The sequence below is a fragment of the Manacus vitellinus genome, unplaced genomic scaffold (assembly GCF_001715985.3).
Source record: "Manacus vitellinus isolate BGI_N305 unplaced genomic scaffold, ASM171598v3 scaffold_16_pilon, whole genome shotgun sequence".
Classification (NCBI taxonomy): domain Eukaryota; kingdom Metazoa; phylum Chordata; class Aves; order Passeriformes; family Pipridae; genus Manacus; species Manacus vitellinus.
In genome coordinates, this window is record NW_021939189.1 from 10416071 (window position 1) to 10432590 (window position 16520).

Genomic DNA, 16520 nt, shown 5'->3' on the forward strand with positions numbered 1-16520 from the left:
TTTTTCCAAGTGCCCAACACAGAGGTTTTGACCTTCTAATGCATACACAAAACAACTGAAATGGAATTGATTCTACACTATATATATGTGGAAAAGATATTTAATTGTAAAATAGAAAAAGTAGGCCAGAGTACAGTTTTAAGGGTAATTCTTCCGTGTACAGTATAGATAAACCAGACTTTTTGCTTAAGTTTATATAAACAATTCCATAAAAGCAGTGAACATGGAACAACAAAGCAAAGCACAAAGAATTTTATCTTACAAAAAACGAACCTGCACAGTAGTTCAAAATTTAATGTAACACAGCACTGAACAGTCTTAAGGCAGCTCAGTCTAAGCACAGGACTAGAAGCCAGGAACTCCTGAGATCCATTCCCAGGTGACCACAGGTTCATGTGGTGTTAAGCCAGTCATTTACCACTCCCTTGTGTTGCATTTATACCAGTTATAAAATTGAGACAATAACACTTACCTGCCTCAGGTAGTATAGGAAAGGGTTCTTTAAAAGATTTTACAATGCGCTGAAGATGTAATGTGCCATATAAATTTTAAGCATAATAGATCACTGCACAGACACACACAAACACAGTATCACAGTGAGGAACAATGATGCTGGGTAGGAAGAGCATCACTACAACATAAAAAAAATTACTTGTCCAATTGCATAATTAAAATGCAAAAGTCTGTTCAGAAAAAAATGTATCACTGAAGTAATTTCAAGGCTATTGGGGAAGAGAGATCAATAGGAATATTCTAAAATAACTACTATTTGTGTTCCAGTGGAGACATTCTTTTCTATTCATTACTGAACTTTAAAATGTTTGTACAGGAAAATTGTAAGACACACAAAGTGAAGTTTCAATGCCTCCACTACCAAATTTTGCCTCTTAATATGTAAATTAAGATTCTTTTTTGTTCTTCTTAATTACAAATTACATTCTTCCAAGAAATATACCATCCACGATAAAACTGGCTGCTAGCTTACTTCAAATGACCTATAGGCTAAACATTTTTCTCATAATTTTTCTCATCTTTGCTGAAAAATACCTATGCAAGATGTATGTGTAGAAATTATAAAAACATGCAGCATATGTACAAACTGAAAAGTTTAAAAAATATTAGCTTCATATACATGTAAATCTACTTGGATATATCTGAAATTAAATATAAAAATTTCACCACCTAAAATAAAAAAAAACCAAAAATGGTTTTCAGAGAATCTGAGACAACTACTTAAAGCTGTACAAAGATTTCCACCTGGAAATGTCTTATTCAGAGAAGTTGTTTGAGTTGTTGTCATGTAGAAATAACTGTTAATTAATTTTGTCACATAATCAATTTTCAAGCTTAAATCAACATCACCCTTAAAACTGTTCTGTTTTTCAGAAGTAGATTCATACTAAAATCAAAAATTTCACAAAAACATTGGCTTTTCATGTTTCTGGATCCCTTCAAAAAGATTTATCAACTTATTTTGAAACTGTAAAAAAACCAACTATTTACAGTATTTAATTTTAAATACTTTTCACAATTTCTAAATTCAGAGTTTTTATGTTACAAGAAATTAATCAGAGCTCACGGCTTAAGTCCAGTTATCAACTTGTAGCATCTTCTCTATCATGAAATCCCATGTCTGTACCTATATAGTGTACAGTTCAAGATTGTACTGCAGGTTTTTGAAAGTAACAGGCTTTGCAGTGTGTTCATTTTTTATTAAACAGCTTCTTTATTAGTCTGGAGGCGGTTCATTGCCTCTAACTTCTGCCGATAGGCCTCTGCTTCTTGTTCCTTCTTTAGAAGCTGCTGACGGTATTTTTGTGCTTCTCTGTTTGCCTCATCCAGCTGTTTCTGAAGAGTTTCTCTCTCCTATTAGAAACAGAACCAGCAATACTTTGTCAAATAAGTATCACATACAAGTTAAAAAGGCAAATACTTTTCCTTTACATGCAGCTCAAGTGTTAGGGTATCATGTAGGAACTGTTCAGTTCTTACTCAGGCAGACCTGTATGAATGCTGTTGTGCAAATCAGACATGAATTATAACACCAGACAACTCCCCACAACAAGGCTTCAGCTGTGGATACAGTAAACCTGAGTCTATTGAGCTGCAAAGATCCCACTCAAGTCTTCATCAAAAAAGAGCTAAATAAAAAAAGTGGAAGCATGGTGATTAAATATTCACATAATATATTAATATTTCTCCAATGATTCAATTCCCTTTGTTACTTTTTAAAATTGGAATCCAATCTAACAGGATTGTCCCTTGCTGTTTTATTTCTAATCAGATAATATAAAGAAAAACTGCTACCTAACAGCTCTTTGTGCTGGAGAGTGTCAGCTGCCCACTGACCAAAATACACATCTCAGTGGTCTCTATAAACAGTGATTGATTCAATGCAATCCAGAGTTATAATTACATCCCCAAGGATATCACATCTTTATGAATTAACAGGCATTTAGCCAGATAAAGTTTTTCAATTCAAAAGCAGCAACTGAAAAAATCCTTACTGAAGTAATTGCAGAAGTTCTGTATACAAGTTTGTTGGGAATGGGTATAAAATGGTTTCCAAGCAAAATCATATGGGAAATGCCACTTCCTCTGAAGCTGCCTTAGGAACTAAGGAGAATGCATTTCCATCTCCAGTGATGTAGGTACTGTCATTTTGTCTGATGCTGCACTGAGCCCAATTGAAAAAGCAATTTGCTTGGGAAATAGTTTTGTTTTGATCTTCAACCAAATACAATTTCATTAAAGTGCATCATACTTTATGAGTAAGGTAGTATTAGATTTAAAATCATTCTTTCCACTGTAGTTGTTAAACAGGAACAGGAAGGAAGGCTGTCAGAAAAGCAAGCCATCTCCCAGAAAAACAAAACTTATCAAAAAACTGAGGCCCAGTGAAAATAAGTTGCCTTTTCAGCTTATTCCCATCCCAGCAGTTCAGTACCACATTCCCATTTAATACTTCAAACAGTTGTTAGAAGTTTTGCCCCCCCACTCCCACAACAGCATCCCTATTCTTCATCTCTGATGCACTCACATATTTTCATGGTCAGAAAAATACAAAACACTCTGCCTCCCTTCAACTCACTACTGTTCTCAGTACTTGTCACAGCCACATTTAGCAGTCACATGCTGTGCTGAATGTGCTGAAATACAATGACACAGGTGATCAGATCATTCCTAACAGCAGCACCTGTACAGCAAAAACAACAGGTGAAGGAGAGATGTTATTAATAGGTTATAAAGGCTGGCTAGAATACAGAACAGTAAGTGCAACTTCTTTTTCCATAGGGTTTTAAGAGCTGAAGGCAGCAAGCTGGGGTTTGCTTCGTTTGAAGCATACGCTAATCAAATGAGAGCTCATCTGATCTTGCTTACTTTATTTGAAAAGGAAGTTCAGCTTCCACCTCTGAAAATTTGCATTTTGCTTTTTAAGCAACTCTATGAGCAGTCAATCCATGTAGCAACTAGACTGACAGATGCCACATGACCAGTAGAGCCTACACCTCAGAGGATCTGAAACACACCCGATGTTCCAGCAGTCCAAGCAAAATGCACTGCTACTGCTGTAAGTTATCTCTGTAGGATGAGGGAAGCCAACAGCTTACATAAAACAGCCACGTGGAACAGAGTGTTGCTGCAAAAAGCTACAAGACAATTGTCAAAGAAGCTGTCAAAACAGCTCATCCTGCTACATGTGGAAAGCAGCCTTTGGAGGGCTGGGATATACTGAGCTGGGCATTATCTATTCCATGAATTTGTCTCATAAAAGCCATCAGAAACCTAATACTGCCACGAAGCAAAGCTGCTCTATCTACTGGGCTGCATTAGAATAAAAACCATTGGGAGCTCAGCAGCCAGTAGTTCTGTGGTGCATTACAAACAGCAAGAGGCCATCACTGCTATGGAGTGTGTGCACCCTGCAAACATTTGGGGGTGGAGAGGTTCTCAGACCACATCTTAAGAGTATTTCCCACAGAAGAGAGAACTAGAGCTGTGTACCCACAAGTAGTATAGCATATTAAGGATGGGATAAGAAAAAAAGGAAAAACCCCAGTCTCAAAGGGCAAGGCCAAGATAAAACCAGTATCTACTAGGCAGACTAGCAATTCAAAGCACGCAGATTAGTCCAGCAGCTAACAGGAGTACCTTTTAGACTGTCCCAACACAAACAGAATGAGTTAAGGAACTGAGGCCAAGTATATTGTGTGATAACAGTGGAAAGAACCCAACGCTTGCAGAGGAGCAATTATCTACAGTGAACTCAGTGAAAAGTGGTTCCTTAACTTTGACATCTAGAATAGGGAGGACCGTATCTGATGATAGTTTAATCAAACCCAGACAGTGTTCTTGGGACATTCTTTAGAACACAACTAAAAGCTTTCTAACGATCTGAAGTCCTTTTGTATCATATAAACACCTACCCAGGTAAAAATCAAATTAGAGGATCCTCAGTGCCCTTAAGCAATCTTCCATTTTATCTGGGAATTTTCTTCATTACATGTAACTTTTCTTAACAGTCTAAATATTGACAACAGGAAAGCCCATAACTAAAATAACCAAACCACTCTTTTGAACAACAGAAAAAAACAGGGATATGAATTCACTAAGAGAATTAGTTTATGATTATTTTTTAGTCTAATGAAATTATTGTCCTGGTTCTAATGCGTGTGTGTCACCTTTCAAACATACATCATGTGAAAAACAGTCAAATTAAAGAATGAAAATAAAAATCACTGTACATTAATGAATTATGCATGAAATGAAAAACAGAGTATCTGTGTGACAGGGTTTTTTTGCTGCCATCCCACGTTTAAAATATCCAACTGCTTAGGAAAACTATCACTCTTCAAAATGAGCCAAAATGTTTGAACTTAACAGAGCCAGAAAAGAGAATTTAAAAACACCACTACCGCTTTAGTCATTTCACAATACTTTCACAGGAAAATTTGTTACTTCACATGAATGGGAGGATTTTCAACTTACAGAAACTTTGAAACTACAGTTAACTGTTCACACACTATGAATTTAAAACAGCTGAAGAAAGGATTCAGCCTTGAATTAACTCTTTATAATGAAATAAAGGAATGAATCAGTGTAAGGCAAAGAAACCAAGTAATTAAGGTTTTCTTTATTTCTATATTTTAAAATATTTTAAAAATAATTTAATGAGGAGAGGGGGCCCACTCCCTCCAAATTCAAGTATCTACCACTGCCTGTGACAAAGAAATTTGAAGTGAAGCGACTTCACGTGCACTTCTTTAATGTCACTGCTACCAAAGTAAGGTAGCACCATACCCCTGTGAACCACAATAAGGTCCCTAAAGTTAACTGTCCTCCACACAGAGGCAGAGATCTGCAATTCCAGTTGTACAGGCAGGGAAAGATCAGTCATCAAAACTTGCACTTAAAAGTAACAGGCAAAATAACTCATTTAAAGTAACTTTTTATATTTGAGAAATGTGTTCAACATATAAAATTGCAACTGGTAATCCCCTTAAAAGAATTATTGATAGTGTTATACCAACTATCTCTAATCAGGAACAGATCAATTTATTCCTTAACTAATCTGTATTTTTTTAAATTCGCCTAACAGAATTATTAAAATACTTAAGGAAACATAATTTCCTTTATGAATAATTCAGGCAGATTTTTAAAAGTGTGAACAAAAAAATGCTTTTATTGTAACAGTCATACACTTTAAAAAATGCAGCAAGAAAATTTCAACTGTCAGGATAATCTGTAATGACCACAAAGCTGCAGAGGCCAAAAGTATTTGATGTGACAACTTAGGGACAGGGAAAGCAAGAGATGAGAGATGGTAATTATTGTTATTAGATATGGATAACATATAGTACACACTATACAACAAAAAGTATTCAATTAGGCACAATTTGATAATATGAACAGAAGTTGGAGACTACAATGTTAGATAAACGAAATATCATGGAGCTGACAAAATGAGAACTTACAGTCTAGTCAAAGCAGACAGCAATTTTCATAACGTTTTGACCAAAACTGGTCAGCACAGTTAGAAGTAATAGGAGAAGGAATGAGATGGTTGACCTGTTGTGGCTAATATAAAAAAAGCTACATTTTTAAACTGAACAGCTACAGCTATTTGTCATATAAAAAGAAAAGCACTCTCCACAGTTGAAGGTCTTTTGCACTATAGTTTAAAAAAAATGGATAGTGCAAGGTTGTGTAACAGTAAATTGCTTCGGAATTAAAAAAAAAGGCAGGGGATGACATACAGATAAAAACAGACAAACACAGAATCTTACTGTTTCACACTTCCATCAACAGTTATCTAGATATCATGAATGGAAAGGAAACATTACTAAAAATATGATCTCACAATCAGGACAAGCATGTGGCTGTAACAGAAAGATGAGGATACAGTTCTCTCATTCATCCCCAGCGGAAAGAGTCAAGTCACTTGATAATGTATCGGTGCCCAAATTTAAAAACTAGTCAGTGACCTTAGAGTAAAAGCAAAAAAAATTACATTATCACATACTTAAACAAGTGTCACTTCCACATGCATGACCACAGGATGAAGCAAACAGCCCTCCTGTTTTCTTTTTACAACTTTGTAAAAGACAACTTTCAGTAACAGGAGAGACTGAACAAGTTATTGTTTCACACACTTCGTTCTGTGGTAACACAGAAATTACCCTGAATCACAACCAGATACTCAGTGCTGAACACTGTTTAACACAGATCATGTAATATACTCCTTACTTCTATTTCTGCAGACTCCACACGATTTTCAACAATCTCAATGCACTGTCTCTTCACTGGCGGTTCTTCACTTATCACAGTTTCTTCAGCAATGTCTGTTGCTGGGACTGTTAATACTGAAGACATATTTGTACATGTAAACATATTTATTTCAAACAATATTTGCACTATATAAAACCCATATTACTTAAGTAATTTTATTAACAGCAATAAAATGCAGAGACATTTCCTTCTGAAAACACAGCTATATAATAAAGTGCATTATAAAGTCAGTATGGTGAAAATTTACTAAAATTTTAGCTGCTTGTACACTACTAAAGAATTTTAAAATTCCTTGTTACTGAGATCTACAGTCTCCAGTGTACAACTCTCCAAGCTTCACACCGGCAGTTCTTATGAAGAAACCAGAGGAGGAGTCATTTTTATCTAAGTAGTGGTGACAGAGCATCCTTAAAAGAAATCACCCAAAACATACACATTCAAAATAGCACTTATCACACTAACAGCTTCTACAAAGTACATATGGCCCAACAGGAACATTTGTGTCACCCTGGTGTCACTGGTTCTGTCACTGCTGCTCTAAAACTTGACATTTGTCCTGTTAAGAACACACTCCATGGGACTTGCACAGCTTGCTTCATGCATCAGATTTCTAAATCCAAGCCTCACCTCCCCACTGGATTTCCGGCAAGGCAACAGCATGAGTATTGGAAGAAGGCTTCATTTTACTCCACCTTCTAGTTTTTGTAACAAGTTTGTGAGAATCAAACTTATTGAAGGCAAAGCAAGGAGTTATCACTTTTTCCTTAAATGTCTCATTTCTCCTCCATACAGTTTAGTAATTCTTCCATTCTCTCTCCTAATGCAGAGACTCAGCTGACATGTGTTAACCCACTGAACTGCAGTAGCTCATGTTCCAGTCTTCTGTAGTATAAGAATTCTTTGATGTACACAAAACTGTCCAAGCTATTTGCACCTAACAAGTCATTATTATTACTGTAACTAAAACAGTTCCTCAATCTGGAATCATACAAGTCTGAACTCACCTTGCTGTCCATCTGGCATGGTCACAATGATGGGTTGCCCTATTCCACTGGTTGGAATGGAATGCAGGTTACCCAGCTGAATGCCATCTGTAACTATAGTAATAACCTGCTGACCTCCAGAACTGACAACTTGCTGAATGGCCCCATCCACAGATTCTGCAGTCACAACTTCTTCTGTGGCCACAACTATCAACAGATTAGTGAAGAAATTAAGTCAGTTTATAAATTAAACTTTGTAATTTCAAATGCATTTTGGTACAACTGAGAAAAAATTTCTTCCAGAACTTTTTAAATTTGACCCTCCCTCAATTAATACATTACCGTGTATTAAATTTTCATAGAAATCTTTCACCAGACCAACATAAAGCACTCACATTTTGAAAAATACATGCAACACTGTCCTAGTCTACCTTGCTCAATATAATAACTTTTTTTTGCATTTTGCTAATATATATACCCCACTCTAAATTGATGCTTTGGGTTCCGTATTAACATGGCAGCAAGAAGAGATACTTTTAAGAACACAAATAACTTTTACTTATAAATAAATAAGCTGAACTAAGTTACACTAATAGTGGAATTAAAAAAAAAAATTAAACTTGAAATACTACCTTGAAACTACTTCTCAACCAATGCCTTGCCACCCATACATCAGGACCCAGCCCAGAATTCTCTGCTTAACACAACGGTTTTTAAGATGGTAAAAAACTGAAGGACCTCTACAGAATCTCAGAGCTTTGTCTGTACTACATCAGTACTTCAAAACACACCCACAACTTTATTATATAAAGTATGAAACAAGACTAAAGCTGACATTTTTACATATTTGAAGAAGACAGATAAAGCTTAAAAAGTAAAACAAACATTTAATGTATATAACTTCATATGCCACAGCTTGCACTATATGCTGCAACTCAGGTCTTGTGCTACCACCCTTATTTTTTAAAACAACAAGATACTGAGACAAAGAGCAAGATCACTAGTAACACAATCAAAGAAATTCAAGCACACTAACTCTGTATTTTATTTTCAATTTGTCAGGGTAAAAGCAAAGCCTTTGATTAAAATAACAGACAATAGAGTGCTTTCTATCTACCAAGATGAAATTAAAACCCTATAGACCTGTGTTGTGAGGTTCAAGATGAGAGAAGGCAGATAAAGCCCTGAAGCTTTCATCTTTTAAATTAATTACAATATAACATGCACAGAAAAATCACTCTGTAGTTTAAATAATGACTGCAGTCATTGTCTTCTGAAGATCCTTATGTTCAGAGATCACTGTCCTATAGCACTGCTTAAACATTCACAGAGTGTTTATTCAGTAAACCAAAACAGCAAGTCCCACATGAATAAGTGGTGGTGTACTGAATTTGATTTGGCTTCCAAGCACAGGCTCAGCAGTAAGAAAGACCACTGTCACAGAAAAGTCCCAGTTGCAAGTGCCAATACTAGGTGCTGTGGCAAACAGCTCTGATCTTTTTCTGTTTCAAATTCAATATTGGGGTTTTAGTTCTGGAAGGAAACATTGCAAGGACTTCTTCAAACCTTGCAAGAAAAGTGGAGATTTTGTCTAAAGAGAAGCTACTCTATATAAAAGAAAAACAGCCCCATAAATATGGTCATTATTCATTCCTTGCTCTCCTTTTGTACCTATATCCATATTAAGCACTATTTACCACACCACTTTGTGTGCCACAGGAAAGTTGAATTTTATGTACTTTTAATTATTAAATTAGGTTAAATGCTTTCTAACCTGGTGTTTCCGAGGAATTAGACAGTGGAGCTGATGCTTCTGCTAAAGCTGCCAACGTAGCTAATACTGACGTTGATGAATTTCCAAACTGTACAGCAGACACTCCTGTTTCATCTAGTAGAATGAAAAAAAGTTAGCTGATAAATTTAAAACCACTAAAGTCCCTTTTTCTATTATTATTGCACTGAAGCTTCTAACACACACAATTTTCAGCAGCACTCTGCTGAACCTAGGTGCTATTCTGAAGCTGTTTGTTAGGCAAGTACAACTTCTGATAATTTAGCTCTGTGAAGATTGCTGTTTTAGGCACATATGTATTTACAACACATAAAAAACACTGAAGAGGAACATGGTAACTATTCTTACCACTGTTTTTCCTCAAAGCTTTTCACTGAGTGTGAAAATCAAAGCATAAAATCCTAGTGGCTATCCTAGAGGCATCTGAATACCTGTTCCATTGGATGTATTTGCAGAAGATACCAGACCTGTTAGGTTCACCACCCCTCCAGGTCCAATGATGAACTGTGGTGTTGCTGCGTGTATCGTCACAGTGTCCGGACTCTCTGGGTTTGTGTTGATTTGGTTCTGCATTGCAATCTAGGACACAAAGGCAATCACATCATTCCAATTGCAGGTGTAAAGCAGTCATTTACCTTGTGTAAGAGCTACAGTTACTGCCATTCCACACAAACAGGGAGGATCTCTCTCATTATACTCATGCAATACACACACATCATGTCACGTCTCCAAGTACATAAACGGGGTTTTTTTGGCAGAAATCTAAGGACAAAAAGTATAACACACCACTACTTCTCCCTACCATTTACTCTAAATAAAGAGGACCACATAAAGACAAGGCCCTTTTGCAGATACACAAGTTCAGGTACCTAAAACAGAAGCCTGAAGAAGCAAGACTGCTGGGGCAGACACAGGCCATGAAAATCTGCTCTGACAGCTCAGCAATTGCTATGAAATGTACATGGCAGCGTCCTTTTTGTCTTTCTTTGAATTATTATTACCTTCTCTTTACCCTTTCTGCAATGAAGAGCAGGCTAAAGGGACAGATCAGAAATTCAGACAATTCAAGATGTAGGGAAGCAACAGATTTATACAGTGGCATAATGGTATTTTTCATCTGCTTTCTATTATTTTCTCAATAATGCTTATCACTTATTTTGCCTTTAACAGTAATATTGAACAGTGAGCACACATTTCCATGGAAGTATCTATTATAATCCTGATCACAATCACTTCTCCAACAATTCAATCCTAGCTTTTCTGCTTCTGGAAAAATTGTCATCTCTTCTCCCCTGTCTTGATCTCCAATTGTTAGGAGATTAATATCCATATAGGAAGCTAACTGAACATGAGGGTATAGTCAAAACATACTGTCGGAGTAGGGAGTTAATTTTTTACACCTCAGTTGTGAAGAGTCCACCTTGTTCTGTGTATTACAACACCAAAATTTAAGAAAATAAAGGATACATATCCTTGATTTTGTAGGTGATGAAAATGTTCTTCAGCCAAGTAATGTTTACTAACATTAATCTCATCTCCATGTAGTGAACTAGACTGGAGTTTGGCATTATCAGTCATTATATAGTGTCACAACTGCTATATTAAAAGCTTAGTTTATGACATGTGTAATCAAGTACAGGAATCAAAAGTTACCTGTAATATTTCTGCAATGTCTTCATTCCCGTTGTCTACTGCAATATCTAATGCTGTTTTGCAAAATTTACTCTGAGCATGAACATCTGCTCCATACTTTATCAAGAGTTCTACAACTTCTTGGTGGTGATGCTCAGCAGCCCAGTGAAGTGCAGTCATTTTGAGCATGTCCTTGGCATTGACATCAGCACCATGCTACAAACAAGATCATTGCATAAACTATGTCATTAGAAGTATCTGACCAGAATGAAGCCCAAAATTGTCTTTCTTCACCAGGAATGCCTTGATATCTTACATTTACAAGTTCGTTAAAAGTACTTCAATCTAACTACCAAATGAAGTATTTACTTCAAAGGATTAAAGAGTCCCTAAAACATATCTCAGTTCTAAAATCTCTTACTAAACACAATGTCAAATTAGGGAGTAGACTTATTTTGAAATAGCAGTGAATAATTCACCTGAAATCCTGATGACTTTAATGCTAAAATAAATTACAGCTTAACAGGAAAACAAAGCTCCCAATGCACACAGTACAACTGTCGATGTAGTTTCAATCTTAGTTTCAGGACTAAAAGAAAATTGCAAATATCTGATTGTAAACCATTGCAATATTCCCATCTCAGACTTGTTTCAGCAGTGCTCACCTTAAGTAAGACTTCTACTATGCTGGCATGGCCTTCTGATGCTGCCATATGTAATGGAGTTCTGTCCACTTTGGTTCTGGCATCCCGACTTACACCTGCTCGCAGCAACACCTCTGTGGTTGAGTAGTGTCCATACTGTGCTGCTAGATGAAGTGGAGATGTTCCCAGCTGGAATGTAACAGAAAATGTGGAGTTTTAACAGATGCCAGTATGAAGTATTTCTTCTTATTCTGGAGCTATCAAACCCAGGTGTCAAGCCAGCACTTAAAAATCATTCTCCCTTGCAGTCTCAAGGAAAGCAGCTGTTGGGGCTTTTACAGAATATGAAGAGGAGTAGGGAAAGTTTGTTGTTGTTTCCTTTTTTCTGTGATTTTTCTGTCTTTATGAAGTGTAACATTTCAAGGGGCCTAACCCCATTTTTAAGGTTGGTCACACCATATCAGCATTGGAAGGGACCTTTGGAAGTCACTTAAGTCCAATCTCCTCCTCAAAACAGAGTTAATTTGAAAGTTAGGTCACTAAGCAGATTAATGCTCTTAAGAGCTTATAAATACCCTGGGAATTTTAGGTACCTGACCTCTCTATACAACCTATTCAAAAATATGCACCTCTGAAAGACAACTCAGAGCCCCTGTATCAGGGAACTTTCAGTTGCCCACATTAGGCAGTTGGGACTGCTTTCATAATTCAGACCTCTTACTATACTAAATGCATAAACACAATAACTAGGAGGATGATTATTGCTTTCTCCCATTAACAACTCCAAAGTTCATCTTAAAAGTCACCAGAATGAGCTCATTCACAGTCTGTTACTAAAATCAGTAGGAGGTTATATGAAGAAACAGGCAATTTTAATTTCAAATTAGACATTAGATGATGTGACTGCAGAATTCCAAGAAGAATTGCAATATAAATGCATAATTGTAACAATACTATTTTCTTCTTCACGTGAGAAAAGTAAGATGATCTACCAGACACTGCAAAAGTTTTCATTACCCAGTCTGTGGTAAAAGGTGCTCCATTTGCCATCAAAATGCGAACTTCGTCATCTTGACCTGCTCGTGCAGCTTCTAAAAGTTTCTTTCCCAAATCTACTAGTGACATCTAGTGAGGGACATACAGGAATATAAAGGCAAAACAGAAATATTAATACTATTTTAAGTGCATATATGCTGCTCTTTTTTTCAATCATTATTTCTGAACTACTCTGAAAAGTTCAAAAATTGGAGCTGGCATTCTAGCCATGGGAACGAGCTTTGTTGATCACAATAAGCAGCTTGATTTTAGAACTACTTTTGCCAGCCAAACAGAACTGATACTGGGGTGGAGATTTCAGTATTACAATGCTGTAACCACAGCAGCTGTGAAGTTAAATTTTAAACTGAACTGGATGCACATTTCTTATAGCAGAAGGTGGTTTAGAAGCTCTCACCTGATTCTGCAACCTTCTGCAGCTTTGTCCAGCTTTCAAAGGGTACTACAACATCGTGGCTGCCATGTCACACACCCAAAGGCACTGCATCCACTCACCCAAAATGCCCACACGCATTTAAGAGGTACCACTATGTCAGTCATGGCTGGGCTTTGCGAACGAAGATTTGGGAAGGCTCTGTCCACATTTGTTACAGGCACGTTGGTGGTTTATGAGGCCAATACGAGACAGACATATCCGATTGCAAAAGGCAGAGCAGAAAGACTCCTTAGGTGGTGTATTCTGCAAAATACGGTTCTTTCTGCGTTGCCTTTTCTCCTCGAGAGTGACCCTGCGTGTGTTCTCAAAGGAGACAGCAGCTATGTAAACGCATTGAGATAGATATGAAACACAACACCTGCCTGACATCTTGTCCATCACTATTTTTGTTCACCCTAAAGTATAATTTCTGTATTCCCGGTTGCAAAACAACACAACAAGCATATTATTGTACTACATACATACATACACCAGATGTATGAAGTGTTTGACTGAAAACAAATACTACTACCTGCTTCAACTGTCTATAGTTACCAAGCAAAGTTTTGAGACATGACTCAGATACCAGCTGAAAAACCCTCCCATTGTGATTAGATAACATCCTCTTACAGCCAAGTTCCATACAATACAGAGCATGCCAAAATACAGGTAGACAAATGACATCTATCTGTTTCTGTTACATCAAAGATTTCCTAGAAATACACATTTTTAAACCCACTCTATTTCATACTCGCTATTAAATTTGTTCAGTAAAAAAAAAATCTGAACTAAACCTTAATACATGCTGCTAACCAAGATATATCATTAACATTTTAGTCCTATAGCTATGTTTTCCACTACCAGGTTGCTAAGAAGGGAATTGCTTTCATCAGTTTAGTTTCCAGTCACATGCAAAGTAAAGTCTGTTTTACTCATAACAGCAGTTGCAAGGCCACGCAGCCAATTTCCTACACAAAGGTAGAATATATCACTTCTGGAAAGAAATCCTCTTAAACATACACATCTATCACAAAAACAATGTATTTAAAAACGTCTCTGGCTCAACTGGCAAACTCTGTGTGGTCCATTGCTCAATAAACTGAAAGCTATGGACTTGGGAAAAAATTAGAAAGGAAGACCAAAATACTGCAAATGGAGAACTTCAACATGTATAGTAGGGCCATGAATCAGAGCAGATTATACCTCTTTGTCTATAGAACTGACTGCAGGTAGCAACATCCCTTTCACCAAAATACTCCATTTATGTCCATCCTTTTAGTACACATGGACATGTTGATTTGTCTCCAGCCAGAAAAGGGAAGAGAAATAGGAAGGTTGCAGGACAGGACAAATACTGACAATGGGAAAAGGAATGAAAAATAGGATCACAGTCAGATGCAGAGGAAGGGACAACTGTTGTTCAAGAGCAGAAGAGAAAATCTAGGAAAGATCCTGAGGAAAAGAAAAAGAGGAAATCTGTCATCCCTGTTACAGAGAGACACTGGGAATAACGATATAAACTAATAACAGGACAGAGATGGTATTTGGCAAGTGCAGCAATGAAATGAAGGAATATAGCACTTCCTTTACATGGCTTCTTTCCCCCCCCCCCACTGAGGACTGCAATTTAAGAAGGAAAAGAGCACATGCAGACACACATACTTTTTCTGTTGGTCTAATACCACCACATCAAGGTCCTCAGAAGCAAAAGGAAAGCTGGAACTGAATGCAAAATACTGAAGTTATGACCTAGTTCAGAAAGGCAACTATCCCTTCTCCATGTATTTAATTTTGTTTTAAACAGCAGTAGAGCAAAGCAACTAATAAAATCTCCTTTTGGAATTGCAGAATAATTGAGGTTGGAGGGGACCCTGAGCTGGCTCAAGGCTCATTTTTGTTGAGTTTTGAATGTCTCTCTATGGATGAACATCCCACCACTTCTTCAGCCTCATTCCAGTGTCCAACCACACTCACAGCAAGAGCTGCCTTCAGTGTACACCTTTCTTTCTCCACTAACCAAAAAGACAGTCATGATAACAAGCTTATCCTTGATGTCTATTAGACAACAAAAATAGATTCATTAAATTACAGTCCATACATTTAACAACACACCTATTCAGAACCCACTGACCACACCTGTACACCAGTGAAACAACCTGCAAAGTTGTTACAAAAACCCTATGTAGCAAAAATCAAGTCACCAAAAAACCAAAATCAATTGTGGTGGCCTGCAAAATACAGGAACTCACTCCCAGGAGATGTCAGGGACAAACTGCAGCCCGAGATCAACACAGTTTCAGAGCCTCTCTGAACGATTACTGTTGAACACACTGTCAGTGCCAGTACACCAGTTCTCATCTCAATGCAAAAATAAACAGCCTTGTACTACACTCAATAAGAAATGTTCTAATCAAGGAAAAACATAAACCTTCATTACCACGTATTACTTACATTAACCAACACTCTCTCCGTTGATATACAGTGCTTGTATTTTAAACAAGCACAAAGCATCAGCAAAGTCTGTATATGCTTCATGATGCAGAATTTTAACTTCAGTTAAAATCACACGAATTTATTTTAAAAATTAATTAAGTTGCAGTTCTCATGGGGTATTTGGAAGCGTGCTTGGGCCATCTAGTGGAAAAAAGATAAATTACACCGTTCAACTAAAATAATAAAAATCCCATTATGTCACTAATGCACTAACAGCAAACTAACAGCAAACGAAGAGGCCTTTCCAACAAAACTCATGCACATTCAGTAACTTTTAACCAACGCATTCAAAAAATTTCTCAGGAGTAGTCAGCCCAAAGCTCATTTCTGTTTGCAGACTGTTCCAAGGACCAGTACTGTGAGGTCAAGAGACCCCTCTGTAACATGCCCCACACTCCTCCAGCTGCTGTGACTGGAACATACCAAGAAGGGTCTGCAGTGTGAGAATTTCCCTTTCCAGAAAAATTTTTCAGCTGCTGTACTGAGATCATTTAGTAACACTACAATAGTGCAGTGACACTATCACAAGCAAAGTTTTATATATGTAATACAATTAGATATTTAAAATTGAAATGAGATTACCATTTCAAAGCAGGACTCTGCTGCTCCTCCACAGTGTGTTACAATCAACTCTACTGAACTGTCTTAGAGGGTTCTCTTTCCGGTATTGTTTCCATCAAGCTTGGCCAGCACAACACCTGTGTAACACTTTACAT

At 37.0% G+C, this 16520-nt stretch overlaps 1 protein-coding gene across 3 annotated transcripts; it reads right to left on the bottom strand.

Moving 5' to 3' along the window:
• Positions 1–82: 82 nt before the first annotated feature.
• Positions 83–16520, bottom strand: GABPB1 (GA binding protein transcription factor subunit beta 1). 3 transcript variants are annotated; one of them, XM_018069711.2, is made up of 9 exons: positions 16387–16520; positions 12858–12965; positions 11862–12029; positions 11218–11412; positions 9996–10143; positions 9547–9660; positions 7794–7979; positions 6748–6863; positions 83–1866 (listed from the first exon to the last, which is right to left on the bottom strand). In XM_018069711.2, exons 1-9 carry the CDS (start codon positions 16387–16389, stop codon positions 1714–1716), a joined length of 1191 nt encoding a protein of 396 aa, XP_017925200.1. In that variant the 5' UTR covers positions 16390–16520; the 3' UTR covers positions 83–1713. The 3 variants fall into 3 exon arrangements, with proteins under 3 accessions (XP_017925200.1, XP_017925202.1, XP_017925201.1); XM_018069713.2 differs by having other exon boundaries at positions 10032–10143; positions 16387–16517; XM_018069712.2 differs by lacking the exon at positions 16387–16520 and adding an exon at positions 13294–13482.

Coding starts and splice junctions, on each gene's coding strand:
- GABPB1 (XM_018069711.2), bottom strand. Junction 11,413..11,861: donor TAGTAGAAGTCTTACTTAAG/GTGAGCACTGCT, acceptor TCTTGTTTGTAG/CATGGTGCTGATGTCAATGC. Junction 9,661..9,995: donor AAATACATCCAATGGAACAG/GTATTCAGATGC, acceptor TCATTCTACTAG/ATGAAACAGGAGTGTCTGCT.